This window comes from Gopherus evgoodei, chromosome 4 (genome assembly GCF_007399415.2).
Source record: "Gopherus evgoodei ecotype Sinaloan lineage chromosome 4, rGopEvg1_v1.p, whole genome shotgun sequence".
Classification (NCBI taxonomy): Eukaryota; Metazoa; Chordata; order Testudines; family Testudinidae; genus Gopherus; species Gopherus evgoodei.
Window position 1 is genome coordinate 34,610,273 of NC_044325.1, and position 27,118 is coordinate 34,637,390.

A 27,118-nucleotide genomic window follows, 5' to 3' on the forward strand; every position below is an offset into this window, starting at 1 on the left:
CAGTCTAGACATCTAAATACACTTCCCTGTTTTCAGAATTAACAGAGCAACTGCATCTTTCATGGAAGTCAATGGGGATGCACAAGTTTAGTGCATGTGATAGTCACTTCACTTGTTAGATGCCTAAATAAGGATTTAGGTTGCTAATTTTACACATCCAAATTTTAAAATGTTGACCATAGTTTTTTTAATCCCTCCATATCTGAAAAGTCAGTCTGTGTTTTTCTATTCTCATGAATTAACATCAATAAAAGAGAGTGAGGGTCCCAATCTTGTCCCCAGTTATGTGTCTATTGTGATTGCATAGGTAAATCCAGTTTCCCGACATGGCATTGCAGAGCCACAGTAGATAGTAAAAGTAAGACAACACCCCCCACCCCCCCACCACCACCACACTACACACAAACTCCTAGCAGGCCTTATTTATTTAACAGGAAAAGAGAAGAAGAAAAAAAGTCCATTCCTCATCTTCATTTTTCAAAAAAAAAAAAAAAAAAAAAACACACAACAAGAAGTCCAGTGGCACCTTAAAGACTAAGGGATTTATTTGGGCATAAGCTTTTGTGGGTGAAAAACCTCACTTCTTCAAGATGCAAGGAGTGAAAGTTACAGATGCAGGTTTTTCACCCACAAAAGCTTATGCTCAAATAAATCCCTTAGTCTTTAAGGGGCCACCGGACTCCTGGTTGTTTTTGTAGATACAGACTAACACGGCTACCCCCTGATACTTGACTTCATTTTCCAGGTCATCTTCAACACACAATACAGCATGAGACACGTAGCCTCCTTATTTAACAACTGGTAGGTAGCAAAGCCTCTACAATAACAAAAAAATGGTTGCTTACCCCTGAGTTTTCTGGTCCCAATCATCATCAATAAGATTGGATGTGTGTATCACAACTCGAAGACCTTCTTCATATAACAACAACATCATTTTCCTTAGAAATAAGTGCACAAAATTCATGAAGTATCATAGTAAGAAAATACAGAGCACAATAAAAATTCAAAAGATTGCTCTAATAAACCCCATTTCTCCCAAATCATTTGGATAATTAACTGCACTATGAAGGACTGGAGACTTTGTAAGGTCTATGCAGCCTGACTCCAGACCTGGATCCTGCATATCCCTGCAGTGAAAACAGAGGTTTACAAGGGACCTCCATCTCTTCCTTAGCATAGGATCATACAGTCTCTTAACTATTACAAAATATAACTCTAAACTTATGTGGCTGAGATCATCTTCAGAATTTTTGCCTTAATCTTTGAACATTAGTGTTCAGCAAACTGGGATTGAAACACTCGTTACTGAAAATGGATATTGTAGTTTCACTTGTGCTCCTGACATAGTTAAGGCAATACAACTAGGGATCTCAACATAATGTAGTTTTGGGAAACTCGTACATCAAATTCTTTACCCAGTGCGACTGGACTATGAAATAAGCATTTTTATATTATGGTTTGTGTAAAAGTCAGCCTAACTTCAGTACTCAAAAAGATAATGGAGTAAATAATTAAGCATTCAATTTGCAAACACCCAGAAGATGATAAGGTGATAAGTAACAGTCAGAATGGATTTGTCAAGAACAAATTGTGTCACACCAACCTAATAGCTTTCTTTGACAGGGTAACGAGCCTTGTGGATAGGGGGAAGCGGTAGATGTGGTACATCTTGATTTTCGTATAGCTTTTGTTACTATCTTGCATGACCCTCTCGTAAACAAACTAAGGAAATACAACCTAGATAAAGCTACACTTACAAAGTTTGCGGACGATACCAAGTTGAGAGGGTTGCAAGTGCTATGGAGAACAGGATTAAAATTCAGAATGATCTGGACAAACTGGAGAAATGGTCTGAAGGACAAATGCAATGTACTCCACTTAGGAAGGAACTATCAGTTGCACACATACAGAACGGGAAATGACTGCATAGGGAGAAGCACTGCAGAAAGGGATCTGGGGGTCACAGCGGCTCACAAGCTAAATAAGTCCACAGAGTAACACTGTTGCAACAAAAGCAAACATCATTCTGGGATGTGTTAGCAAGAGTGTTGTAAGCAAGACAAGAAGTAATTCTTCCACTCTACTCTGCGCTGATTAGGCCTCAGCTGAAGTTGTGTGTCCTGTTCTGGACACCACATTTCAGGAAAGATGTGGAGAAACTGGAGAAAGTCCAGAGAAGTGCAACAAAAATGATTAAAGGTCTACAAAACATGACCTTTGAGGAAAGATTGAAAAAACTGGATTTATTTAGTCTGGAGAGGAGAAGACTGGGAGGGGAAATAACTGTTTTCAAGTACATAAAAGGTTGTTAGAAAGAGGAGAGAGAAAAATAGTTCTCCTTAACCTCTGAGGATAGGACAAGAAGCAATGGGCTTAAACTGCAGCAAGGGCAGTTTAGGTTGGACATTAGGAAAAACTTCCCGTCAGGGTAGTTAAGCTCTGACATAAGTTGCCCAGGGAGGTTGTGGAACCTCCATCACTGCAGATTTTTAAGAGCAGGTTAGACAAACACCTGTCAGGGATGGTCTAGATAATAATCATCCCATGAGTGCAGGGGACTGGACTAGATGACCTCTCAAGGGCCCTACTAATCCTACAATTCTATGAAAGTCTAATCTTTATAAGAACGATCAAGTTAAAGTTAATGGCAGCTGTCAAAAATACTCTTCCAGAAACCTCTAAAACACAGTGGTTGACTCTGCAGCCTGTGGCCACAAAAGCAAACCAACAGATACATAACGCCCACGTTACAGTCTTCTCTATTTGTCTTGGAATGAAATGTGTTTTGTTACGTTCCAAGGTCTACGATTAAAATATTTTCAGTTGCTGGGCCCACAGGAGACCGCAAAGCTTCATCGGCAATGGACTGGGTCTTTTGGGTAATGCACTTCTGAAAGGCAGTCAGAGGATGCACGTTTTAAAAACATTAGGGTTGAATAGAACTATAACATTTAATATGATCATTTAAAACAACTCAAAATACATTGGGAGGAACAAAATAAAATGGAGCATACAGAGAATACATTAATGAAGATGGGATGTTCGTGCTATGCTACACAATGTTATTCATGCCATTTAACTAGTTATAGACAAAAACATTTGAAGGCTTTTTTTAAAAGGATGATAGTGGAATGCCAGCTGTGCTATTGTTAAGGTTAAGAACCACTTTCTGTTTAAATAAATAATGAACATAATTTTAAGAATAAGCCACTCATTCCTGCAGCCTAACTTCTTTGACTCAGGAACAGACAACAGCCTGTCTCATCCAGAAAGAGAAGCTGACTGGAACAGTATGACTCTTTTTGTTTGTTACAAGTACTGATTTCTTTTCCCCTCTCTTGCATTCCCCTCCCTGGATAAACAAGAGGAAGGTCAGCTGCAGGCATATTCATGAGAAAGTTCATTTAAGACGCTCATCCTTTCAAACCCACTTTTTAACTTCATTTCAGCTTTTCATAAATTTCCATGGAAGTCGGTTACCAATTTCAACAGAGTTAGGTGTTGGGATGTCTGAAGTCCAAGTAGTACTGTTTTTCTATCTCAAACTCAGAAAGGGTCCACTGACTAAGGACGTTTTATACCTTTGGCTTGCAGGTTACAAACTCAATACTCTGCTATACCGAGTTGTAAAGAGTCCATTTGTGACAGTTTTTCCATTTTCTGAAACTATCTGGAGCAGTTACTTAAAAATCCAACCCTTTTGCTCCCAGTTCTGTTTTCTTTTTCTAGCGCAAACCTGTTTTATTCTCCTAGGACTTTTTTTATAACCAAAGAATAGATAGAAAAAAAGACAAATCAGAGATGTCCCGAAATTTCACTCTGCAAGAGCCTTTTCTGATATGTCTAAAATCTAAGTTGTACAGGAATAAAATATGCCACTGGAAAACAGAAATGATACCAATATAGGGGGAAAGGAGGGGTCCCAAGCCATATAGCAGTAGCCTTTCTCCTCTGTTAAACTATATGGATCATGGGATGATGTGTACTGACATAGCATCAAGGATTAAACTCATCCCAGTTCAGATAACCTGTAAACCACCATAGGCACCATTAAATACCAAGTCATTATTGCTTAAGTAGTGCTTAGAGTATTGTGGGTACCATCTGCATTCAGATGAATTGCACCATAACTGTTTTGTTTCACCAACAGACAGAAAAGTTCTTAGCTTGTTTTATCAGTAACAATGCAGACAATGTTCAGGTTCCAATCTTGACAGTGTCGCAAGTATCATTTTTCAGCAATAAATCCTGTCAACCACAAGCATACTATAAAATGCAAGTTTCATCTTAAATATATATGTCCACACACACCATTTAAAACTTTCCAAAGAGACATCAGCTTCCTTTTAAACTTGCTTTTGTAGTGAACGGCCATTAGTCTGGATTTGTAAAGATTTTTAAAGATACATGTTTGTATTGCACCGCAAGAAAGAACTGTAACTGCAAAAGTGAGTGCAGCATATTTGAGTGGCCTGGTCTACTGAAATCTGCCCAAGATTGATTACAGAACAGCAGCCTTAATTCCTGGACTATGTGCAAATCTGATTATTTACTGCTACCTTCAGTTTGTTGACTAAGCAATTATCCTTGTAACTTGCAAGTCATTTTCTCTCCCACTTTCTTTTCTTTTTTTTTTTTTTAAACAGACAGTGTGTTTTAATCTCCTAGAATATTTTTTTAAATCAAAGGCTAGAAATCCATGACTTATTAAATGAGAAAAAGAATAACAGGCTAAAAATATTAAGTCTCCTTCATAGAGTTAGCTATGGCTGAGAAATTAAAAAAGCACTGTGACTCTTATAAATAGGGCCCTACCAAATTCATGGCTGTGAAAAACACATCACGGACTGTGCAATCTGATCTCTCCCATGATACCTGGCTATTGTAGGGAAGGGCAGGGCTGGTGGCACCCCAGCTGGGAGCGCCTATCATGTGCCAGGATCCAAGGGACCACCCCCACATATCCTGTGAGCCTCCCTTCTGCGCTGCTGCTGGCAGTAACGTTGGCTTTAGAGCTGGGCGCTGCCCAGCTCAGAAGGCAGCGCCACTGCCAGCAGCAGAGCAGAAGAAGAGTGGCAATCATGCAAGCCCCCCACAACCTCCTTTTGGGTCAGGACCCCCATGGTTACAACACCACAACACTGTGAAATTTCAGCTGTAAACATTTGAAACTGTGAAACTATTTCAAAAATCCTATGACCACGAAATTGACCAAAATGGACTGTAAATTTGGTAGGGCCCCACTTATAAACATTTGTAAATACCATAGGGAACACTACATAGTTCTTTGAAACCTCAGTCTCTACCAACGTACAGACTAGCTTTTAAGTTCAAAAGCATATCTTTATATCCCAGCTTTCCCACCCTATGAATTGTTCTTTAAAGCATTAGAGATAATCTATACATTTTATACAGCAGCCCAGCATTTTCTATTATCTTTAAAAAACCGGACTTTCCTGCTTCACAGCAATTACTTACGTGTGGTGAGTTCCAAAGGCAATATCCAGCTTAGCCTAGAACAACAATGAAAATTAGGTAATTATTTCATTAAAAAAACCAATATCCTGCTACAATTAAAACGAGAGAAGGTTGCAGCTTGCATTTTGCTTCAGTTTACTGCTCTCTAATGGAGAAATCACAAAATTACAAGACAGCCACTTTTACCCCAAGCACCTGTAGATGAAATCTCCAATTGCTAAAAGTGAATAATCTTTACATATTACACCATTCTTGTGACTGTGAGACATTAGGCCCAAGCTCTTTTTGTATCATAAGAGGTGTTTCCAAAGACACTCAAAGTCTTCTGGGGTGTAACAACTCTGTTGCAGGAAGCTAAAAGTAAGGTGTATTTCATGGGGAGAGAGAAGCAAAACATATAGGAAACTACAGATGAAAAGTAATTCTAGATTTCTACACTGTTTATTTAAACTGTCCGGGGGGGGGGGGGGGGCGCAACACCCTCAGATCACTCAAGACCACTATTTTGGGAGCACAATATTTTATTTTGTTAACCACTGGCATCTAGTAGTTGCAATACCGAAGGCCACACCTAATTTACATATTCAAATACATAATCATGTCTTTAGGAGGAGGGTTTTTTTTAAGAAATGGCTTCCTTTTATTTCAGTAATAGGTTGAATGTAATGCATGTTTATTGTGGAGGAGCCCACAGAAGTCATAGGATTTATGATCAGGTACTGAAAGACATTATGTACAAACAAATCCTCTACCATACAATAACACACGGCTAGGAAAATATAGTCAATGTGGAGCAGTGGTTCCCAAACTTTAACAGCCTGTGAACCCCTTTCACTAGCATGTCAAGCCTCACAAACCCTCTCTTAAAAATGAATATTTCCAGGGATTTTCTCCTTTACCTGAGAATAAATTATAAAAGCAGTGATCTTGGAAATATAAAATTTGTTTTTATGACATGTTATTACACACGATTTATTATTATCTATCATTACACTATTTTTATTACATTATGAAAACGGCAACAGTCTTCCAAGATCTCACTTTCGTAGCTTGTATCACTTTGAATAAGCCTGTTATAAGACAAGGCTCCTAGGTTTCATCAAGGAGTATCAGATGAGAAACAGCATGAAAGTATTTAAGAGTTCCTCCTACATAAGCATTTCAGGTCTTGAGCAGTCCAGGCAAACAGTGCATGTTACAACAAAGCTTAAACTTGTTCTTCATAATAATTTTAAAAACAATACTAACTGCCTATTTAATTTTAAAAACAGCAAAAAATATTCACCTCCCTTTCTGTTTCTTATAAGGAGTCCTGAAGTTTAAATCTCCTCAGTGCGATAGATATGCTTGCTTTGATCTGCTTAGCTGCTGGAAATCCAGGGGCTCTGGGCTGCTGGCCCTTGCTGCCCGGGGTTCCTAGGGACAGCTCTTTCCGTCATTAGGGAATTTTTCCCCAACAACCCCCTGTAACATTTCACAAACCTCCAGGGGTTCACGAACCGCAGTTTGGGAACCACTGGTGTGGAGACAAATGGAACTCTCATAAAATACCATTTGCCCTACAATATTATGATCTATGCTAGCACAGTCCTTTGTACTACAGTATTCCAGCAGAAGTTACACTATTGTCTTGTCAGAAGAAGGATGAGTTAAGTGTGAATTACCTGGCAAAGACGAACATTTTCATATGGGTGTGCCTGTGCATGCAGCTCAGCCTTGGACTCTCGCTTTTCACCGTGTACTATTAATAATGGTTTTTTCCTTAAAACAAAATTAAAATGTGATGATTTTAATAAAAATGTTATCAGGTGGGTTAGCAGGTTACCCAAAGGCAGCAATCTACCGTAGCTGCTCTTTCACGTAGCTACAATTTCTGGTTCCCATCTCACATACTCTAGTAAAGAAAGGGAGCTACAATTTGCACTGCCAATCAATAACACTAAGAAATTAGTTTAAAGAAGTGATTAGGATATAAGCTTCTGAGAAAGAGGTGCTACAAACTCAGCTGGAAGAGAAGTGGGAGTGACTTAGAGACCATAAGGGAAGCTGTCTCAGAAGGAAGGCTTCCAGCATTGTTGTAGCTGCGCTGGTCCCAAGATCTAAGAGAGACAAGATGGGTGAAGTAATATCTTCCACTGGACCAACAATGGTTGGTGAAAGTGATAAGCTTTTGAGCTACACAGAGCTCTGGGTGACCTGAAGAAGCACTCGATGAAAGAGACAAGCTACATGGACCTCTTCTTTAGGTCACCCAGAACTCTATAGCTCAAAAGCTTGTCTCTTTCACCAACAGAACTTGGTTCAATAAAACATATTGCCCACTTTGTCTTTCTAAAAAGGAAGCAGAAGATGAAATCCTCTGGGAAGATCTTAGATTCAGACGTATTGAGAAAGGCTCCCTTAGGCAGTGATCTGTTTAGCACTCCTGCTCAAAGTTCACCACAGCATTTTGATAGTCATATTCACTCTCTGGGCTTGTCTACATCAGAAAGTTGCAGCGCTGGTGAGGGAGTTACAGCGCTGCAACTTTGAAGGTGTACACATCTGCAGGGCACCACCAGCGCTGCAACTCCCTGTTTGCAGCGCTGGCCGTACTCCCGTTTTGTCTCGGGTGTAGAGGATCCAGCGCTGGTGATCCAGCGCTGGTAATCCAATGTAGACAGTTACCAGCGCTTTTCTTGACCTCCGTGGAAGGAGGAAGCCTCTGGTAATCAAGCTGGTTTCCTTTCCCGGTTTGCTCTCTCGGTCCCGGAACCCCCCTTGAAGCCGCCCAACAGCGCTGCAGTGTGGCCACATCTAACACCACTTGCAGCGCTGGTTGCTGTAAGTGTGGCCACTCTGCAGCGCTGGCCCTATACAGCTGTACTAATACAGCTGTAACAACCAGCGCTGCAAAATTTTAGATGTAGACATGGCCTCTGATGCTCCACTCTACTGCATTTCTAGCGTGATGGAAACAGCAAAGTAACATTTAGGAGAATGATGCACACATTTTATTTAGAAGCCTCTGGCACACAAAGATGAGGATGGAGTGGAGTGACAGTGAGATATTAACAAGAACTGGTATTGTGATAGGACCCAGAGGTCTATTATTCTTGCTGCCCCAAAACGATGACCAGCCTGAAAAGACAAAAAACAAAGGAAGGGGGAGTGAAAAAACACCATACCAACAAAAAAAGTTGGGCAACAGGCACATTTTTTGTTAATTCCTCCCTTTAACTAACCAACCAACCTCACTCACTCACTCACTCAGAGGAGGAAAACAACAAGCCTGGTTCAAGTCCCCCCTCTGCCTATGGATCAGCTACTTCTCAGGTGAGTGCTCTAACCATTGGACTATGATATATTCAGATACTGGGCTCCCTCAATCTGTCCTGCTGAAGCTTCATTGTTAAAGAGTCATTGGAACAGGGGGACTAGCTCCTGGGTCTCCTACATCCTGGACGAGTGCTCTAGCCTCATGGTTACAGAGTCACTCTTGCTTGCTTGCTCTCTCTCGTTCTCTGGCCCCAATGACTAATTACTTATCCCAAGTGGAACAGCTTCAAACAGGAGAGAGTGAGGGAGCCCCCCCACATCAGAATAATCCAGCAGTTAGGGCATTCAACTGAGAGGTGGCAGATTCCTGTTCAAATCCCTTCTCCCCATCAGGCCAAGGGAAAACTTGTCTCCCACAGCCCAGGTGCATACTCTCACCACTGGTCTAAAAGTTACAAGGGCAGGAGTGAGCTTCTCCCCCTTCTGGCTTCTTCCAAAAACAGCACAAGAGCCCAACTCCAGGAAAGAGAGTCTCAGTTGAGAATGGCAGGGATACATGCCTCCCTGCAGCCTGGACTTAAGTGCCTATATCTCTATGAGACAGGTGGGGCTTAGCACACACCCTCTTGTTGGAATCTCCCATTGGCTAACTTAGCAGCTCCTTTCCTAGCATATGCTGGGTTTTGTCAATTGCAGTCAAAGGCGCCTCTCTCCACATTTATTTTATAGAGAGCCCAGATGCCAAACTCAGGATTTGTGAATCAGTGATTTTATAGGTGCCCAAAAGTTAGGTGCTAAGACACTCAGCATCACAACACTTAACTCCTTTTGTACAACCAGGCCATCCAGTTTTAGGGCTGAATGCTATTCATTTATTTGAGCCTACCTGTTAGTACGCTTCTCCCTGTTAGCTTGTATTTATCTTTTTACCAGCCACAGACATACCTTGTTCTTTTCTTCCTGCTTAAACCCTTTGTGTGTGTGTGTGTTAGTTAAAGGGAGGAATTAACAAAAAACGTGCCTGTTGCCACATGGACTATTTTGCTTGTATGTTGTTTTTCACTCCCCTTTTCCTTTGTTTCTGGTCTTTTCTGACTGTTCATCATTTGGGGCAGCAACTATGCTTGCATAGCACCCACAGAATGATTGGACTTTGACCCCTGGGTACTATCACAATCCCAAATATTGTTACTATCTCCCTGCCACTCCACTCTATCCACAACTGTGTGTGCTGTAAGCGTGACCAGAGTCCTCCTACCAGAACAGGCCCTGCATGTGACTCTGGCATTCGAATGCCTATCTTGCCCGGTTTGTGAATTGTTGTAGGGCTTATGACCCTGTATGGAATACGAGCAACCATTTATAACATTACTGATACCAATATTATAAAACTGCAATGAATCTTACATAATATATGCCGTGTAAGGTATCAGTAGAAAAGTTAGGATTTGCCAAGTATGATAATCTTGTTTATATGTTTGTATCATCTTTCTATTGTGTGTTATAAATGTGTGATATATCTGTATCTCAAACCTCTGCTGTTTTTCTGGGTCACATCCCCAGACAGATTGGCATCACCCCATCTAGCCAGTTCCATGACGGACAAGCAGCTATACAACGGACCCATTAAGAGAAGCCAGGGGCTTCACTTCGAGTCAGCAGGACATGTAGAGACATGCTGGTGACCAGGGGACTCCAACATGCTGTAAATTTGTGTTTGGGACAAAGAAAGTACAAGCCACATGGCAAAAGCTATAAAAAGGAAGTTGCATCTTCTCCATTTTGTCTTCAATTCTGCTTCTTACCTCTCCAATTTCTCTACAAACTGAAGCACTGAACAAAGAAAAGTACTGACAGACTCATCCAAGCTTTGCATGTGTTCCAGAGGGACTCTCCAAGCCAGCAAACTCATAAATGCTGCTAAGAACCTGATATATGGACTCTGAAGTCTTATATATCTGATCACTTTGATCATTTAACAACTCTTTTGTTCTTTTATAATAAATCTTTCATTTTAGATACTAAAGGATTGGCTGGCAATGTGGTATTTTGGGTAAGATCCAAACTAATATTGACCTGACAATATGGCGGGCCCTTTGGGGATCAGAAGAACATTTTGTATAGTGAGCAGAGTTTTTAAATAACTTCTCCCTTTATTGGACCTATGTGCTGACTGGGAGTCAGAGAACTGGAATAAAGAGAGCGGTGTGATTTCTTTTTTTCAGATTCTTGATAACCAGTGTGGGAGATCAGGAGCACAGTTCGTGACTGGTTGGTGAGTCTAACTTCAGTGTTAACCTCCAGTTTTGTGAGAATATGCTCTCTTTTTCGCAGCCTGCCCTGACCTTGGCATTTTTAGAGGGGGCTAACATAGGCAGCAGGGGTCAGAGGACCTAGGCAGAAGATAGGCTCTCAGGCACCTAAAGTGAGGCAGCAATGTGCGTGCTCAGAGACAGAAACACAGGCACCTAGAAAACTTTACAGCAAAACCTTAGGTGCCACATGAGTTCAGCAGGAGTTTTGTGCATTGCAGTGAAGTTGAAACTGGGACTTAAGCATCTAAAACAGGGACCTAGACACCTAACTCTTTTTGTGCCTCCAGACCCAAGTAATTCTCATACACACACAAAAAAAACATTATGATTTTAAAATAGTATTAATAAAACATCCTTAAAAAGTCATACCTGAATTCCTGTGGATACTGTCTTATGAGCCATTCCACATCTATACAATAGTTAAACTTACAATGGAAAGAAAAGAAAAGGCCAGTTTAAAAAAAAAAAAGGCAAAGAAAAAGACTTCTCCCTGTAGTTGCTGCTTTGGTGAAATATTTTGCACTCAAAATTACTGATGCATACAGCAGTACTTATATTTTAGAGCACATTTCAAGTAGGGCAGGCAAACTATTAAAAAATAGCAATTAATCACAAGATTAAAAAAATGATGAATCACAGCATTAATCACACAAACAATAATAGAATACCAATTTAAAATTATAAATATTTTGGATGTTTTTCTACATTTTCAAATATATTGATTTCAGTTACAACACAGAATACAAAGTGTACAGTGCTCACTTCCTATTATTTTTTATTATAAAATATTTGCACAGTAAAAAAGAGAAACAAAAGAAATAGTATTTGTTGTTAGTAGCTACCAGTGTGGTGTTCTGCTCTTGTTCGATGATGATAACAGTCGGCTGCGTGTGTGTTCCCTCTGCGTGCTGTCCCGGCTCTCCCCCCCGCCGATAGCTGACACAGCAAACCCCAAGAGAACCCCCAAAGACCACAGACTCTAGTAAGGTACGAAGGAACCCGAGCCAGGTTTATTGTCAAACGAAGTACAGTAATAGTTTCCTACAGGCTCTACAGGACATACTATGAATACGTGCCCCCTGGCAATGGACACAGCTCAGTCAGTGGCAGGACTTTCCACTGCCACCTAGGCTGGCCAAAGATGCGCACTCTGGGACCTACTTTTATACAGTTACAGAACTGATTACTCATCCCTCCTGACGTATTGAGGTACAGCCTCTTGGGTCATTAGGGTGCTGTCTCCCCTTTGATCATATTGTTCTAGACATACAGATCTATCCATCATGTTGTCCTGTCTTTAAGATGCACCTGCCTGTTCCTTGTTATGTCTATGGAGTATCCTTGTATCAGGCTGTCCAGGTGCCTTCTTGGCACAAGTTCCTCTTATTAGCCCTTATGTGTGAACGCACCTCCTTGTAACAACCCTCCTCTCGCCAGTTTCTGTGAGTGAGGTCTGCCTCTGGCTCACAGTCCAGCTTTTGCTTAGCAGTGCCTGTAAGTACTTTGGTTCAGGCTTCAGGCCTCAGACTAGGCCTCTGACACAAGAGTTTATATTTCAGGGCCTCACCTTACTACAGTATTTTTCAATTCACCTGTCCACCCAGTCCTACTTCCTGTTCAGCCAATCACTAAGACAAACAAGTTTGTTTACATTTATGGGAGATAATGCTGCTTGCTACTTATTTACCAAGTCACCTGAAAATGAGAACAGGTGTTTGCATGGCACTGTGGTAGCTGGCGTTGCAAGGTATTGAGATATGCTAATCATACATATGCCCCTTCATGCTTCAACTTGTAGGCTCTAAAGTTCTACATTGTTTTGTTTTTGAGTGCAGTTATGTGTAAAAAAAAAATTCTACCCTTGTAAGTTGCATTTTCCCAACTAAGACTGCACTACAGTACTGGTATAAGGTGAACTGAAAAATACTATTTCTTGTGTTTCTCCTTTTTACAGTGCAGTATTTGTAATAAAAATATAACGTGAGCACTGAAGACTGTGTTCTGTGTTGTAATTGAAATCAATATATCTGAAAATATAGAAAAATCCAAATATATTAAACTGTAATAGAATGCCAATTTAAATTAAGTGCGACTAATCGAGACTTTTTTAATCTAGTTAATGTTTTGTGTTAATTGTATGCATTAACTGTTTCAAGTAATACACATAATTTTTTTAAGTTTTCATTTTCATACATGTTTTCTTAAAAATGTACTACTTATTACAGAATATGGAATAAATAACATATATACAATGTAACAAGCAAAATACAATGACTTCGGGAACAATGCAAACATAAGATCTTTGTGGCAGGGCTTATCTTTTCCTTCTGTGTTTGTACAGTTCCTAGCACAATGGGATCCTGTTCATGACTGGGGCTCCTAAATGTTGCTACATCAAAAAAACAAACCAAACCAACCAATATAACTCCTACAACATCTTGCTCTACAGGTCCATGAACAGTTTACCCTCACACACAGAATATATATATAACAGATATAACACTATTCACTTTTCAATGCCTGTCCATTCCCAAAAGATACAGGCAGTTAAGGCCTTGTCTATCCTCGTTGTGGCATATAAAGTACAGTAACTACACACCACGGCGAAAAGCAGGTTGCATCTCTACAGCAGCGTGTAGCTACACACGGCAGTGAAAGGCTCTGGCAGTGGGGAGGCAGCAGGGAAAGGCTCTGCTGGCAGGCAATTATCAGAGCTCTTCCCTGTGGTGGGCAACTATTGGAGCCCTTCCCCACTGCCAGAGTCTTTCACTGCAGGTGGGAAAGACTTGTTAGGCCTGAATAAAGATATAGCAGACAAAACCAGGTATGCCAACCTGACCAAAGTCAGGCTAACAGAGGTTTGTGGGTAATCCCTGCCTGGAAAACACTGAGAAGCAGCAGCATGTCTCACAAGCGCTGGAAAAAAGTGAGATAAGAGATAAGCTGCATTCCTGGCATAGTACCAGATGTGCTGTGTTCGGGCAGCTCCTTCGAAGAACTGATAAGAGTCCTAGTTTCCCAGCCTCCTTGTTTTCACTCCCTGGTTTTGTTCTTTGTTTGTTTTTAACTCCCCTACATTTCTAACTTTAGGCATGCATGTATACTAAAGGTGTCTAGTTTCTAGTTGTTAAAAGAAGGGGGTGGGTTGCTCCAGTGAATAATTTATGACGCGACAGAACTGTCTATATATGCTTATACTAAGATGTAAAGAGCAGGCTGGTTCTCTCTGGAGACGAGCTGCTCTCTATTGACGCGTGCACTTGTCAATAAAGAGCTTTTGATCGGACCTTGCTGGTGTTGCCTGTCTCTCTCGCGGTCAGACAACGAACTTTGCCGTCTGGGTTAGAGTCCCTGACAGACTCCAGCAGCAGGGAGGTAGCTGGATACTCACTGTTAAAAACAGGCTCATGGGAGGCACTGCTTGGGAGTGTAGAGAGCAGCGTAGGGTACATACACAAAAGATCTGGTGTGTATGTACTCTATTCACCAAGGCAGTACTTCCCCATCTACACTGCTATTGATATCCATGCTAGCTGGGCATGCAGTGTCTGTACTCTGAACACCACTGAAAGTGAAGACATAGCCTAAGAGGAAGTTTCTTAGAATTAGCCTGAATTTTGAACAGAAGAGAGAACATTTCACTTAAACATAAACGTCTCCTTCAGAAAGCATGTGGCTTTTTTAAGTATTTTCCCATTTAGATATAACTGGAACAGTGGGAAGGGCCAGATTCTGATATTAGTTACACTGGATGAGTCAGGAGTAGCAGCCTTGGGGTCAATGGAATTATAGCAGCATAAACCATTGAAAGTGAGTTCAACATTTGGAAGCAGGAAAAAAAAAAAAAAAAACCCCAGCAAGACCTAAAACTCACCTGAGCAGAAGATACAAGAGTCCCAAAGAGAGGAGACAAAATATCTATCAAAAAAACAAAACACTATTAACCACATCTTTATAAGTAAAATACTCATATACACTTTAGATCTTGTTACAATTTGTTAATTACTATTGCACATGGACCTGGTAAAATGATAGGGAGACTTTCTCATCTAGATTGCTGGCTTAAATGCAGTCCAGACAAGCAGCATCAGCAACTGTTTGTGAAATAATTTGGGGTGACAATCCAGTTCTCATAGTCTGTCTACAAAAAAATAGCAAACGTGTTGGCAAACTGCGGAAGACTACAATGAGCAATGGAGAATGAACTACCCTGTCACCTCTGAAGGTGGGCTCTCCAAAATAGGTTTGAAGAACATCAGCAAGGTAACATGAAGACATTTGTACTGATATTGTCCATACTACGCTTGTGCTGGACATGAACGACTTGTGTCTCCTGACAACAATTCAGGATTTTCCACTTCCTTCATTCTTGGGGTGGGGAGAAGCAAATGCAGCTAGAGCACAGAGATAGCCTCTGATCCTGAAACTGAATTCTTATAGGTCAACTCCTACTGAAGTCAATGAGGCCACACAAGAGTCTTACTGAAGGATTAAGGCCCAAGACAGAAGCTTCATATTCTTTGTGTACTAGAATTTAGAATAGATTGCCCACTGATAATGCCTTAACAAAAACTGAATGTTTGAAGCACTAAAAGATTTACTCCAAAATATAATTACATACATGCTTTCCAAAATATTATCAGATGAAATATTTTAAGATTCTTCCCACAGAACCTGGCTTTGCAGATTAAATGCACAAAAACTATCCCCTAGTTCAGGGCTCAAGCAAGCAAAATGCAGAGCACTTCTGAGAAAGCATGAAAACCCTCAAGTCCCACTGAACTCAAAGAGATGCGAGAATCCTTGGCATCTTGATTTACTCCTGTAAAATCTTGCAGTATGGATCCCTCAGACAACACATCAGTACTTTGGGCATACAACACTGGTGAGAATATTGGCTAAACAATCAACCACACCCTGAGGCATGACTCTCTTTACTTAATTTCATTGTACACAAGTACAGAGCTACAAATATGTACACTCATATTGGTACAAGCATTTCCACGTTGCTAAAGGTCAGCCCACAAATCTCATACTGAAATAAATGCACACTGTATGACTATTTTAGTTTATAATTCATCAGATTTCTATTTAATTAAATGCACATAGACTGTTAGTGTAACATTACTGCTGACGTTCAAGATGTACTACATATGTATTAAGAAATATGAAGTTATTTTTTGCACATCAGCTGTAACTGGCTTATTTATCTGGTATGGCATCTCTGAAGTGTCAATACTACACACAGAAGGAGTTATTCAACCTTGGGTTATACTCAGATTTCCAGTAATTTCTAGGATTGCCGATCCAAGTGCTTTAAAAATTCAGCAATAAGAGCATTCACAGTGGCATAAAGTAATCGCAAATTTTGAGGGGTGTGTAATTCAGCACCTAGGAAATGCACTTTATTCCAGGGAGCCTCCAATGGTGGGAGCTTCTATAGGACCCTAATAATGAATTAAAATCCTTCTCCCTCAACCGAACCCCAGAAGGCAGCAATGCAAGCACCATGCAACCTCTCTCAGTGACATACAAGGGTGCACTCTAACCCAGAGGCTGTATTGGGAACTGGTACCCAAAGGGTTATAGCCATAAAACACAGCTTATACTATCCATACGTCACATACTTCCAAAAGAGGGACGATAACTGAATTTCATGACACATACACAAGAACACTTTCTTTAATAGTCTCATTCTACCTGAATGAGAGTATTTTGTAGGAATTAAACACTTACCTTTTATGTGAAGTGCTCCAGAGTTGTACTTAGACTTAATACCTTTGACTTTAGTGACAAAGAATCTGAAAGGGTTCCCTCCATTCAACAAATCCCAAGTGTCCTGGCCTTCACTTGCTACCTTATAATGTTTTTCTGGCTTTTGGCTCATTGGGAGCTCATTATCTTCAAATCTATGTGAAGGCTGCTTTTTAGAAGCACTGTATTTCTCCTCTTTGACTGCTTCCTTTTGTGCATGCTGTGGCTGACCTTCAGATTCAGGCTCCTCATCACTACTTGAAAGGCACCAGCCTAAACCTTCTTGGGAAGTTCTCTGGATTTCTGCTGGTGAAATCCCTGTTGGAAAACTTGCATCGTTAAATTTCACAGGGGAGGCTTTTCTCTTGTGACCAACTTTTCTAGCCTCTGAACATGGATACTGTGATCCACTAGTTTTGCCATGTCCACTGTGAGACAATGAAGATGTAGATGGCTCTTCAGCATTATCATCATTTTCTTCTGTACTTTCATCACTGCTAGATACCGTCCATTTCCCATGCTCACTTTCTTGAGACATGTTTCTGGAAAAAAAAACCACCACCACAAAAGCTGTGTTTTATGCCTACTGTACTTCTCACACAGGCATTTTCTTTGCCAGAGTTTATTTACTAATTCACCATCCTGAACTTTCACCCTGACTTTGAGAATTTTTTATTTAAGGGGTCATCCAGAGAGCTTCTCACTTAGAAACCCTCCAAAGGTATGCAAGACTTAGGTTATGCCTACATATAAACTGCTACAGTGGAGTCACTCACTACAGCGACAGGAAGAGTTCTCCAATCACTAGTTAATCCACCTCCCCAAGAGGCAATAGCTAGGTCTACAGAAGACAAAATACACAGAATTCGTCAGTTGACCTAGTGCTGTCTGTGCTGGAGATTAGGTTGGTTTAACTACATAGCTCAGGGGTATGGATTTTTCACAACCCTGAACAATGTAATATAGCTGGTTTGACATAACTTTTTAGGATAGCTCTGGCCATAAATCAGAAATTTATTTTAACCTCAGGAGACAGACTGCAACACCTACTGACTTTTGCAATGGGAGGGCTCATCAAAACGATAGGCTATTAACCAATGAGAAAACCACTATTAAAAAAAAAAGAGCTTGGGGAAAAAAATATTTACTAAAAAGACTGAAATAGGAAAAAGGATTGCAGTTCAGGTTACTTACTTTCCTAAGCAGTTCAACTACTATCCTTAGTATACTGCACATGTAGCAACAGTCAGCAGGAAGTGAAAGGCAACTAGTTTATTAAGCCAGGGGTCAAATAGACAAAAGAAAGACCTGCCTCAAAAGACAAACTGCAAGGCTAATAGCCCCTAACCTAGAGCCCTGATACCTATAGGAAATCAGCCAGTAACTAACGGCTGGATTGAGATAGCTGGCACTTATTTGTAAAGAGAAAAAAGGTACAGTTCACATAAATTAAATCTATTAGACTGTATCCCTCTTATATACCACTTTCTGCATTAGTTCTCATTTTGCAAAGACAAACTTGGTGGAGCTATTTGTATGTAAGGTTAAGCATGTATATGAGGTAGGGTATTCGGGTTTGTCTACACATGGAGTTATTCCAGAGCAACATTCCATGTGGACACATTTATTCTGAAATAAGAATGCCTTGCTTCTGTTTAGTGTAATCCACTTTGAAAATCTCATGTGTGTAAATATACAGCGTCTTTCCAGACCAGCTCCATGTAACACCTATTATGCGCTAAAGTCAAATCTGAATTTGATCCAATTAACACTCACGTGCAGACAAACAAATCTTTAGACTGAAAGCGCTTCGGGAGGAGAATCCTGCCTTTGTCCAGAACCCAGCTCAACACGGCCCTGGTCCCGAGGGGAGCTACAGACAACCCCCCCAGGCCCAGCCCGACACGGGGAGCCCGCAGGACCATCCACCGCAGAGAGGCGCAGTCCCGTGCTCCCCACCCGCCTTCGCACGCCGCGGCGCTGAGCCAGACGGGCGGAAGCGCCCAGGGCTCCCGGCACCCCAGGAAGCCACCACCAGGAGCGAGGGCCGCTCCTGCCACGCGCCGGGCAGTGGGTGCTTGTGGGACGCTGCCCCCTCCCCTCGCTCTGCAGGCCGGGCCTGCCCCCGCAGCGAGGGGCGCACCCAGCCCCAGCCCCAGCCCCAGCCCCGCCCAGGATCCTCGCGCAGCTGCGCGGGCTCAGGGACACTGCTCACCAGAGCTCCAGCGCTGCCTGGCACCTGAACTGTCCCGCGCAGAGCCGACTCCCACCTCTTCCCGTTCCGGGGCGGGCTCCCTCCGGGTCCAGTCACCCGTCTCGTACACGTGGGTCCCGAACGGAGGGGAGGAGGCGGGGCCTGGGAAAACCGGGGGCGGGACCATCCCAACTTCCTCAGCCAATGGCGTCTTCCCCGCGCTCCGCACCAATAGCAGGCGGCGTTGTGGTTGCCCCGCGGAAGTTAAGCGAGGCGGGCGCGTTGCTATAACCGAGAAGAGGGGTGAGGGCAGCCGGGTCATGTGCGCAGCCCCCAGCCGAGCGGGCAGGGAGCGCTACGTGCGGGTAGGTACCGGTCCGGGGAGAAATCCCCCTACTCAGGGAGCCGAGTGCGGCTGCAGGCGCGGGGCCGATTGGTTCGTAGCATCCGAGGCTGCGGGGGAGGCGGGTTGCGGAGACAGCCGGGCCGCTCAGGTGGCCCCAGAAGCGGCCCGACACTGGTCGGGCTTAGCCAGGGAGCGGCCGCATGTTGCCAGGCAGTCACCGGGGCAGCTCCGTGGAGCTCCAGCGCAGGCTGCGGGCGGCCATCTGTTCCACAGGCGCGTTGTGTCTGTTTCACTGGGACGCGGCTCGCCCTTGATCCCAGTCCCTCCCATGCCTCTGAAACCCCTCCGGGCTGGACGTGCTGGAAGGCGGCAGAGAGCTGGTGCCACAGCGTGGTGGTGGGAAGTAAATCCTGCTTCGCACCCGGCCGCTGGCCCGGACGCCGTCCGCAGTCAGCACCCAGTGAGCGGCAGGTTTCCTATTCTTCTGAGGCTGTAGACGAACCGTCCTGTTGTCTCGCACGGAGTTGAAGCAGCGCAATACGCACACCACAGTGTCCTGGCTGGTAACGCTTCATTTGGCCTTGATGCTGGTTGAGCGCAGGAGTAGTATTTGCATAATCATTCCTTCAGATTATTTTTAATTACTGCATAAAGTGCTCAGCTAATGAGGATAGTTGTACGACGGTTTAGAGGAAGGGGGGGAGGAAAAAGGGTTTAAATTAATCAAATTAAGAACACAGTCTATATCAAAACTGGTTTAGCCTAACAAAATGAAGTGATTTAGGATTTGATTGCTTCTGTATTCTAATTTACTACAAGCCCATGACTACAGCTAACAAATAATGTAATTGCAAGCCCCTGATATCAGAATGCTGATGAAATAGGCAAGTTACACCACATAACCTGATAATGAAAGGCATGAACAAATAGAAATTTCATTGGCACTCTTTTTTCTTAAAGTGACAGACAGCAGCCCTGTGTCTTTTTATTTTCTTTGTTTGTTTACATTTCCATCTGGAATAGCTCATAAATATACCCCCCAATATTACCAGAACAAAAGTGGAGACCATGTTGTAATTTTCTATCAGCACTTATGGGAGAAAATCCCTCATTAGAATTATGTGGTTCAAAATACGTTTTTTATGTAAACCTTCCTCTTAATACTAATGTGTGGAAAATGCACTGTTTTTTTTTCTGAAATGCTAGTTTCTCTGAAAAGACTTGCTGCTTCCTGACCATGAACCATGACTGTTCCCCAGCAATTTGTTCACGCCATGGCCTGGACCTGCACTGTGACTTAAGTGGGAGTTAAAGATGCTCAGTACTTTAAAAATAAGCTCAAAGCTTCATAGGAGCAGGTCTTTTGTGTAGGTTTGTTTCCAGGAATCTGTTCAAAATGTTAGGCCTGGTCTACATTACACAGTTAGATTGACGTAAGGTGTCTTGTATCAACCTAGCTGCAGAAGAGTCTTCACTTAAATTTTGGCTCTGCTAGTGTAAGTGCCTCTCTATGCTGATTTAGTAACACCACTTCCCTGAGTAGCATAGAATCACACCTGATGTAAATAGGTTGGTGTAGTGTCAGTGCAGACACTGTGTCGCTTATGTCAACTGTTACTGACCTTCAGGAACCATCCCACAATGCTCAACATTGACAATACAATAGGTACAAGTACTTCTGGTTGTGAGGATGCGTGCTGCTGACACAACGAGCCAAGTGTGTGCACTCAAGCAGTTTAATAATTGTGGTGGCTATATGGCGACATAAGTTAGGTCGACATAATTTTATAGTGTAGACATGGCCTTAGACTCCCACAAGGTCCTAAATTTTGCCAGATATTTACGCACAGTTAAAATGAAAAGAATATAAACCACACTAATAAGAAAACATTTTTGATGTTGTGAATTAATAACAATTTACTAACTGCAAAAAAGTTTTTATATTTAAAGACGTCAAGCTAAAATTTAGGGTTGTGGGTTTGTTGTTGGGGTGTTTTTTTTTATATGAGCTAAAAGCAGTAGTATTCCACTGGCCTTGAGTCACCTTGTGAGATAAGGCATGCAAAACATTTTCAGACAGCAATATGATTTTTAAGTTGCAGGTTTTAAATGTGATATCTTTTTCCAAATAAGTATTTGTTTATTTCTCACACACAGTTTTAATAGGTAATAACAATAACTTTTAGGTCAGGTGTCCTGTTGTTTCTTAATGGAAATCTATTTACTTTCTTTAGGTTTTTGAAGCATGTGATGAAGATAAAAAAGGATATTTAAGCAGAGAGGACTTCAAGGTCGCTGTAGTGATGCTATTTGGTTACAAACCCTCAAAGGTATAGCTTATTTTTTTTCTCCATCATGTCTTAAAGACTATGTTTATAAGGATATCTCACTATTAAGAACACCGTATGCAAAATAGTCTAATAGATCCAGTTGGGCAGAGCTGTTACAGTTCATGACATTAACAGAAGTATAGTCTGATTCTTAGAAGTCAGGTGTCAGCTGTAAGTGTGTATTTAAAAACAAAAGGCCCAAGCTATTAATTTTCATGTTGGGAACATTATCACTATCCACATTAATTTTGCAAAATCCTACTCTGAGGATGCACAGGTGTACAAGGTGGGTGAGAAAAGAGGGTGTAGTGAGCCCTGCTTAGTTTCAAGTGTGATATGAGATCCAAATGATTCTCCATTCATATACACACAGTCCATTTGCTTATTTTCATGATGTTCTTTGAGAAGAAATTACTGTCTGTTACAATAAGTAAACACTTGTTCTTGGAGTCACTTAGGGTTCCAAGATGTGCAAAATGTACTTCTTCAGCCTTGCCTTTTCTGACATATAAACACAGCATCATCCACTTTGGGTTTGTTTTTTTTAAAGCCTACCAAAATACTATGCAACATACACATTTTTTTGCCTCAGGAGAGGATGAGAGAATAAAATACGCATGCGAAATGTTAGTCTTGTCATTTCTTATAGTATTGGAACGCAGTCTTATACTTTGGGGATTGGAATGGTACTTGAACAGAATAGATAGAGCATATATAAAAGATTATACAATCATGGTGTTGTATGTAATCAATGAAATAAATGTATCTGTATCCACCATGTTACTATCCAGACACATGTTTACATATGTAGCTGGTTAATCTTGTGTCGTGTCCACTTAATAAGGAAATAATGTACTGTGCACTATGTTAATTTCGCAGCTGGCTTCTCTCTTCCCTTTCTCCCAATTTATTAAAGCAATCACTCTTCATGGAGGCCTGCATGTGCTGCAAGCTAACTTCAAACCACTTGTCACTCATTTAAGTGCTAAAATAGTATCCTAAAAAATTTAGTGTTTTCCTTCCATGATCAGATTACTTAAAAATAACAGAATAGAATTTTACCAAACTTTACAAAAATATTCTCCCAGTGGCTGAGATATGAGAGTTTTTGCTGAAAGGTTAACTTTTTTTATCCAAAATGAGTAAAGGACTAAAATTGGGGACTACAAGAACATCATTTGGTTAGAATGGTATTTTTTTTTCTTATAAGTGACTAACAACAATCTTGATGTGACAGGTATTTGTAGCTCCTTTTGAGACTATAAGAGTTGGTTGCAGGGAATCAGCACCTCTCAGGTACAGATGAAATTGTCTCTTCAACCACACGGTAATGTCACTTCATCATTAGTAGTGTCACGTGTACAGCAATTGCACCTGCAAAAACTCCTTATGGAATAGCAGATGGAAAAACTTATGGATCATGAGCTGTTTAGTTTTTAAAATTCATATATATGATTTTTCTTACAAGAACAAAAGTGATTGAGCCACATGCCATAATATGAATAAATTGCTTGCAGTGCTTTTATTTAAAAATAAAAGGTTGTTTTTAAATTATAAGAATTATACATGGATTTCAAAAATTAAATTTAGCTATCTTGTTTGTTCTAAGTACCTATTGGTCTGGCTTAGAATATGTACAGGCTTTTGCTTCTAGCTGGGGCTTTGTTGAAAACTGCTTAATTTTTGCACATAATTGAAGAAAAAAGGTTTTGACTAGAGATGTACACAAAATAAATTTTAAACTAAGGGTATGTCTACATCTACAATTTTGCAGCGCTGGTTGTTACAGCTGTATTAGTACAGCTGTATTAGGGCCAGCGCTGCAGAGTGGCCACACTTACAGCAACCAGCGCTGCAAGTGGTGTTAGATGTGGCCACGCTACAGCGCTGTTGCACACCGCGGGGCTGGAGACCTGCTTAGAGGGGGGGTCGGGGAACGCCAGAGCACACCGCGGGGAAGGAGACCTGCTTGGAGGGGGGGTCGGGGAACGCCAGAGCATACCGCGGGGCTGGATACCTGCTTGGAGGGGGGGGTCGGGGAACCCCAGAGCACACCGCGGGGAAGGAGACCTGCTTGGAGGGAAGTGGAGTTTGCTTAATTACCGGAGAGGCTTCCTCAGGTATGCTGGGATACCTGCTTATTCCACGGAGGTCAACAAAAATGCTGGTGAGTGTCTACACCTGATGAAGCGCTGGATCCTCTACACCCGAGGCATGACCGGGTGTACGGCCAGCGCTGCAAACAGGGAGTTGCAGCGCTGGTAATTCCCTACAGGTGTGTAAACATCCTAAGTTGCAGCGCTGTAACCCCCTCACCAGCGCTGCAACTTTGTAGTGTAGACAAGGCCTAAAAATCTCAGTTTTTTAACTTCTCATAATATCTCTATTTACTGTTTTTAAATAATAATATCCTTTTTTAAACCACAAGGTGTCACTAGTAAACTCTTTTGTGGATGATGTACAAAGTAAGGATTGAATTACATAGTATTGTTGCATTATTCTGCCAGGATATCATCCTTCACAACTCCTTGCTTTCCTTCAAAATGATTTTATCTAGTCTGACAACCTATAGTTTGTCAGTGGACATTTGCTATTATATATTTTTAAAGATTTTAAACTTATTACTATTAATATATGCAGTGTAGTTGTAGCCATATTGATCCCGGGATGTTAGAGAGGTAAGGTGTGTGAGGTGATATCTTTTATTGGGCCAGCTTTTGTTGGTGAGAGAGACTAGCTCTTGAGCCACACTTAGCTCTGTGTGGCCCGAAAATTTATTTCTCTCAGCAACCGAAGTTGGTCCAATAACAGATATTGCCTCACCCACCTTGTCTTTTTACTATTAAAATGACATTTCTAGCAACATGACCCACCTGAGATAAGTGTCTAGCAATGGGTTAAAATGGAGAGAAGTAACACCAATTTTTTTGGACTGATATTTCTCTGTTGCTCTATCAGTGCTTGTATACTGATGCAAAAAGTGCCCTGGATTTACTATCTTGGTAGAATAACTCACAATTAAAAATGTTTTTTTGAATGCAAAGCATTTTCCCATCTGTTTTACCAGTTTCAGCTATTGGTTATATTGTGTGATGAATACTAAAGTATCAGGAATGTGCTCTTTCAAATTTCTGGGGAGAAAAAAACTTTCTTTCTGGAAATCTGATTAATTGTTACCCTTCAACCATTTGAGTTGATATAAAAAGCTCTGAAAGGAGGAGTCTGGTTTTGTTTTGTTTTTGTTTTTATAATCACACTACTGCAGCTACTTAATTTTAGTGAAGAGCTTTTTGCAGCAAAGTCAGATTGACACAGCATCAGTGTAGACACTGTGCTTATGTCACCATAAATGGTCTCTAAAAGGTGTCCAGCAATGCCCATGCTGACTGCTCTGGTCAGCAGTTTGAACTCTGGTACACAGGCATCTGCCCTTCCTCCTTTGAAGGATTGGAATTTTTGAAATTCCACTTCCTGTTTGCTCAGTGTGCAGACCTCACATTGCATCTTCCCAGCTGACTGTGGCGGCTCCACACAGCAAACGCTGTCGTCCTTGGAGTACAACAGAGTTGTTGGATGCGCTGTGTCTGTGGGGAGAGGAGGCTATGCAGTCCTAGCTCCACTCCAGCCATAGAACTTTGATACCTGCAGGAAGATTTCTCCTGCATGTTGGAGAAGGGCCATGAATGGGACACGCATCAGTGCCATGTGAAGATCAAGGAGGGAGGCAAATGCTCTGGTGTGGCACCAAAGACCTAATGTTTCTACAAGGAGCTGGACGCCATCCTCAGCAGTGACCCCACCACTAAGAGCCCCGTGGATACTTTGGGGATGGGGTGGCAGGAGGATGGAGACAGTGGCCAGTGGAGTTGGAGAATGACAGATGACAGTCATCCAGTAGTGTGCCAGTCCAGAACCTCTTCTCTACTCCAGAGGGTTCATGCCAGTCCCAGCACTTTGGCTTTGGCATGTGTGATGCAGGAGAGGGGAGATCTGGTAAGTGCTCATTTTGATTTGATACTGCTCGATTACATGAGGTAGAGCTGTCCTTTGTTTTGTTATTTGCTAGAAGTGAGTTAAGGTATAGAAATGTACAAGACTAGCACTATTTGCGTCTGCTTGCTATTTGCATATGCAGTTACGCAGTTGGGGCACTGCTGAAAAATTTAACGCACACCAAGATTTCATGGGACTCCTCTGGAGAGATCTCTAGGAAACTTTTCTGGAGGTACTTGCCAATCTTCTGCCAAAGGTTCCTTAGCCGAGCTGCCCTTTTTTTTTTTTTTTTTTTTCTTTTTCCTTTCTCTTGCTATAGGAAACTTTGCGGTGCCGGTCAGTAATCACTTCTGCAGGGACCAAAGCAGCACACAGGCAAGCAGCATAGGGACCTGGCCTGAAGCTGCACGCATGCAGGAGGTGCACCCTTGCATCCTTGTTTTACCTTCTGGAGTGAGATATCAGCTTGATATCTGTGGAACCTGTGGAAAACAGTGGCAGAATTTGCAATAGTGTCCCTAGTCACTTGCACTGTTCTGCTTAAAAAACCCACCTAGACCCTTGGCTCCATCATGTACCTCCTTTTCTCCCTCTGGGCTGAACTCACCATGTTTAGTGAGGTTGTTGAGCTGTGTGCTTGCCAAGGGAGAGTGAGAAAGAGGTATATTTAGCTACTATGATTCAATGCTTTGAGTGCACTCACAATACTGCCTCTGTTTGTTGTTTCTTGTGCTCTGGAGGGGAACTTCTTACACACCAATGCAGTGCCTCCATCAGACAAGGAGGCGACCCAGGAGGCATAAGGAGAATATGTTTAGGGAGGTACTCTGATCGTCTGACGCTGCAGATCATGATCATAGTATGCAGAGAGAGACAATTAATGAAAAATTGAAAATAGATAGCCTGGAAAGGAAGCAGTACCAAGAGCATATTTTAAAGGGGCAGGAGCAGATGATAAAAACTAATGCACAACCAAACAGAGATGCTGAAGTCCCTGATTGCACTGCAGTCAGAATACATGTGCTCTCCTTCCCCTGCAGTCTATATAGAACTGCGTGCCATGCCATCTCCATGCCCATTGCAGTACTCCCTTCACTCCACCCCTTTGGACAGGTAATGATAGCTGGATTTAAACATGGCTATGAGCGCCTCCTGTAAGAGAGTGCTTCTCAGAGTCATCTCCCTTGCAAGAAATCAATACTGTTTATTGGTTATTGCTGTTTAATAAGAATGTACTCATAGAAAGAAAATGAATCTTTATTTTTCTCCTACACACAAGGGTTGCTGCTGGAATTCATACGCAGTGGCAATTGGCACATTTGCAAACTATAAATCATGCTCAGAAAGCAATCATTACAAGGGTTGTTCCAGCTGGCAAGTAAACAAGCCTAACTGAATGCATTATATAAAGACATATTACGGGGGCTCATTGTCAAAATGCTGCTACAAA

General features: G+C 41.8%; 2 protein-coding genes across 8 annotated transcripts in view; one reads left to right on the forward strand and one right to left on the reverse strand.

Moving 5' to 3' along the window:
* Positions 1-18,829, reverse strand: part of TDP1 (tyrosyl-DNA phosphodiesterase 1) — a 110,150-nt gene extending 91,321 nt beyond the window's left edge. For 2 of the 7 annotated variants that reach the window (XR_003999951.1, XM_030558946.1), the window contains exons 1-7: positions 18,582-18,828; positions 16,788-17,347; positions 14,926-14,969; positions 11,421-11,476; positions 7,143-7,239; positions 5,479-5,513; positions 846-938 (exon numbers count right to left, since the gene is read on the reverse strand). Coding sequence is in view for 6 of the 7 variants with exons in the window: in XM_030558946.1 (XP_030414806.1) it covers positions 846-938; positions 5,479-5,513; positions 7,143-7,239; positions 11,421-11,476; positions 14,926-14,969; positions 16,788-17,347; positions 18,582-18,730 (1,034 nt within the window). In the remaining variant the exon portion in view is untranslated. Of the gene's footprint in view, positions 1-845; positions 939-5,478; positions 5,514-7,142; positions 7,240-11,420; positions 11,477-14,925; positions 14,970-16,787; positions 17,348-18,581 lie in introns of all 7 variants that reach the window. The other 5 variants (XM_030558943.1, XM_030558941.1, XM_030558942.1 and 2 more) reach the window with 5 other exon arrangements.
* A 364-nt stretch (positions 18,830-19,193) lies between these two features.
* Positions 19,194-27,118, forward strand: part of EFCAB11 (EF-hand calcium binding domain 11) — a 99,390-nt gene continuing 91,465 nt past the window's right edge. The window contains exons 1-3 of the mRNA XM_030558947.1: positions 19,194-19,364; positions 21,580-21,675; positions 25,444-25,668. Coding sequence (XP_030414807.1) covers positions 19,320-19,364; positions 21,580-21,675; positions 25,444-25,668 — 366 coding nt within the window. The 5' untranslated portion in view covers positions 19,194-19,319. The remainder of the gene's footprint in view (positions 19,365-21,579; positions 21,676-25,443; positions 25,669-27,118) is intronic.